The 3,002-nt window shown below is 41.0% G+C and overlaps 1 protein-coding gene across 1 annotated transcript in view; it reads right to left on the bottom strand.

Moving 5' to 3' along the window:
• Positions 1–1,701: 1,701 nt before the first annotated feature.
• The window catches only part of TMEM50A (transmembrane protein 50A), a 21,574-nt gene continuing 20,273 nt past the window's right edge, over positions 1,702–3,002 (bottom strand). The window contains exon 7 of the mRNA XM_008572159.1: positions 1,702–2,069. Within this exon, the coding sequence (XP_008570381.1) occupies positions 2,024–2,069 (46 nt within the window). The 3' untranslated portion in view covers positions 1,702–2,023. The remainder of the gene's footprint in view (positions 2,070–3,002) is intronic.

Raw genomic sequence — 3,002 nt, 5'->3', positions numbered from 1 at the left:
GATGCTATCAATATTTTCCTGGTTGCAGACATATAATTAAGGTTTTGGTTCAATTTTGTTGACAATTCTTAGATTCTTTCTCACGTTTAATCAGGTGTGCTGCCCAGTTAACTCTTGTCTATATCAGAGCAGATAATACAAAATAAAATTAAGAATGCACTTTTATTTAGTCCTTGAAGACATTATTCCAGCAGTTTTACAAGGTAGTTGGCATTCCTTGAGCATATTTTGAATTGCACTGTGGGGAAAGTGATTGTGGGCAGTTGTGGGGTGGGGGATGCCTCAGGCTTAAGAAACTAGTTCTCTGACCTTGAGGAAATCATTTCAATTATCCTGGTCTTCTGGGTTCCTTCATATGTAAAAAGAGAGGGTGGTCTTCAACCTCTAAGATTGCCTCTGTAGTGGATTGAATTATGCCCCCCAAACCTAATTGAAGCTTGAATTGTGTCCCCCAAGTTTTATGTATTAGAAACTTAGACCCCACTGTGACTGTTAAGAGGGGGGGAAATCCTTTTATGGTAATTGAAAGGTGGAGCCTAAAAAAGGTGATTGGATTGTAGGACCGGTGCAGTAGTGAATGGATTAAAAATGGTGGTCAAGGGCATGGTTCTGAGGGCTTTAAAAGAAGAGGAGAGTCTGTCTTTCTCTCTCTGTTTCCACCATCTTGCAATGTGAGACCCCTCGGTCACTGCTGCCACCACTGGATAGAGTTTGGACTTAGCAGCCTCAGAAACTGTAAGCAATAAATGTCATTTTTCTTTAGAAAATACCCAGTTCCATGTATTTTGTTGTAAGCAACACAAATGGACTACTACACCCTCCAATTTTCACATTCTATGTAAAAAAATGAAATAAATCACAAGTGACTTCATGTGGGATGACAGCAATACAGTTAGTGGTTTGAGTAGTGTCTTGATGACCAGGCGATATTCAAAACATACAGACTGGCACATAATGATGGCTGACACAGAAAAGAATACCATAAATTGCAATTGCCTAGGATATATTTTGTATTTAACGAAGAGCTAATGGTAGTTAGCTGTAGTTCTCAGGAGTATGTATCCCATTTTGATGAGGAGGGTAGTCTGGGGGAACAAAAGAGTTCCAAAGAGTAACAGACTATGAGAGTTCCTAGTAGCTAATGTTTGTAATAGAAACTGAACCATTGTGAGCTTAGCAGTTCTTACACAGATAAAATCAAACAGGGAATCCAATTTATTATCAGAATAACAAAGAAATTGTCACATGAGTAAGAGACTAGAGTGTCAAGTCCCTATCCTTGTCCGCTTTCCTTCAATGTGGATGTGGAATGACTGTCAGTGTCCCAGCAGGACCGTATGTCACGGCTGAGTTCCCTCCCCTGACCCCTGCCCCCAGTCAGTGGCATGATGCAAGAGCTCCACAGAATGAGGAGCCTGGTGGTTGGATCGTGGGGCTTCTCGTTTCTCACATGTTCACTCACCCCATGGGAGAACCTTAAATGCTACTTATGCTGAAATGTTTACAGAATTTTTGGTAAAACCATATAAACTGAACACAAAGCACAGTGTGAAAGAATGTTGACCGCTGAAAAGTTTCTAAAAACAAGAAAATGTTTATATTTCATGTAACATTTGACATAGTAGAGGCCACAATAACCACATTAAATCTTCAGAGCACTTTCGTTGCAGTTTTGGACCTCAGATATGACAAATACTCATATTGGTGAATCCATAATTTCTTTTGTAATTTATTTTTATTTTTACAAATTATACGATGATAAAACTGGACAAAAATTACTCATGTGACATAGTTTCTTTTAACATTTTATAAGTTAATCAAGCATATACCACAAGAGATTTTTTTGGTGGTTGTTTAAATAGGGAGTTCTCATGATTTTAGTATTACATAACTTTAAGCTGAGGCTACACTGAGAAATAAGTTTAGAAAACAGCATTACAAAATATTGGGAGTGAGCAGTAAAAAAACCAAAAAGACAAAAAAACCCATGCAGGGTTGCTGTGCTGTAGGAAAGCAGATGTTTTCACTGCCATAAGTCTTCAGTACGGCCAAACTTAAAAACCAGTCCTCTGTGAATAAAACAAGAAACGTTACATGACTACCTGAATTTGGGAAAGGAATACGTAAGATTTTCAGAATAGTGGGAAATAAGCAACAAAGAGTAATTGATAAGTCGTATACAAAAATTTGATAAGAAATCTATCAAATAGGAAACTGATCATTCTAAGGTAGTGAATTCTTCCATTATGCTCAACTGTGCTGTTTACTCTCATCTTGCTTACAACCTTAACTTGTGAGTGTTGAAGACATATGTGACTTTTAAAAAGTTAACCAACGTTTAGCATGTAACCATTATATGCCTGATTTTATCAAATTCATTCAACAAAACCTTTTTTTTTTTTCCTTTTTGTCTTTTTCCGTGTCCGGCAACGGATCACAACCCTCAGTGTTGCCCCCGTACCGGACCGGGGACCGGCTACGGGATCGCAACCCTCGGCGTTGCTCCCGCACCTCGCTCAGCCAGTGAGCGGGAACCGGTCTGTATGTGGGATCCGAACCCTCGGCGGGAGCGCAGCCACGCTTCCCAAGCGGCGCACTAGCGCAGTGCGCCACCGGGCCGGCCCCAACAAAACCTTTTTTGAGTGTCCCGGTGTGTTAGGTGCTAGGGATAAAAAGATAAATAAAGTATATACTCCTTGCCCTCAAACTGCTCCCATTCTTGCTTTCACAATGTGGTATTGGGCCAGGGAAGGAGGGGGAGTGGGGGTAGGGGAGGGGTTTGAAAAGGCAAATATACCAAATGTCAAGGAAGCACAGAAACACAGAATTGATTTTGCCTGAATGAGTTAGGAAAGGATTAACATAGGTGGAAGTGTTTGAGATAGGCTTTGATGGGTAAACAGGAGTTTGAATGGGAGACTGGCAGAATAAGAGCTAGTGGGATGGGCCGGCCCGGTGGTGCACTGCTACAGTGCGCCGCTTGGGAGCGCCATGGCGCTCCC

This window comes from Galeopterus variegatus, unplaced genomic scaffold, assembly GCF_000696425.1.
Source record: "Galeopterus variegatus unplaced genomic scaffold, G_variegatus-3.0.2 Scaffold761, whole genome shotgun sequence".
Classification (NCBI taxonomy): Eukaryota; Metazoa; Chordata; class Mammalia; order Dermoptera; family Cynocephalidae; genus Galeopterus; species Galeopterus variegatus.
Note: the sequence above shows the minus strand (reverse complement) of the source record. Positions and strands in the feature narration are given on the sequence as shown.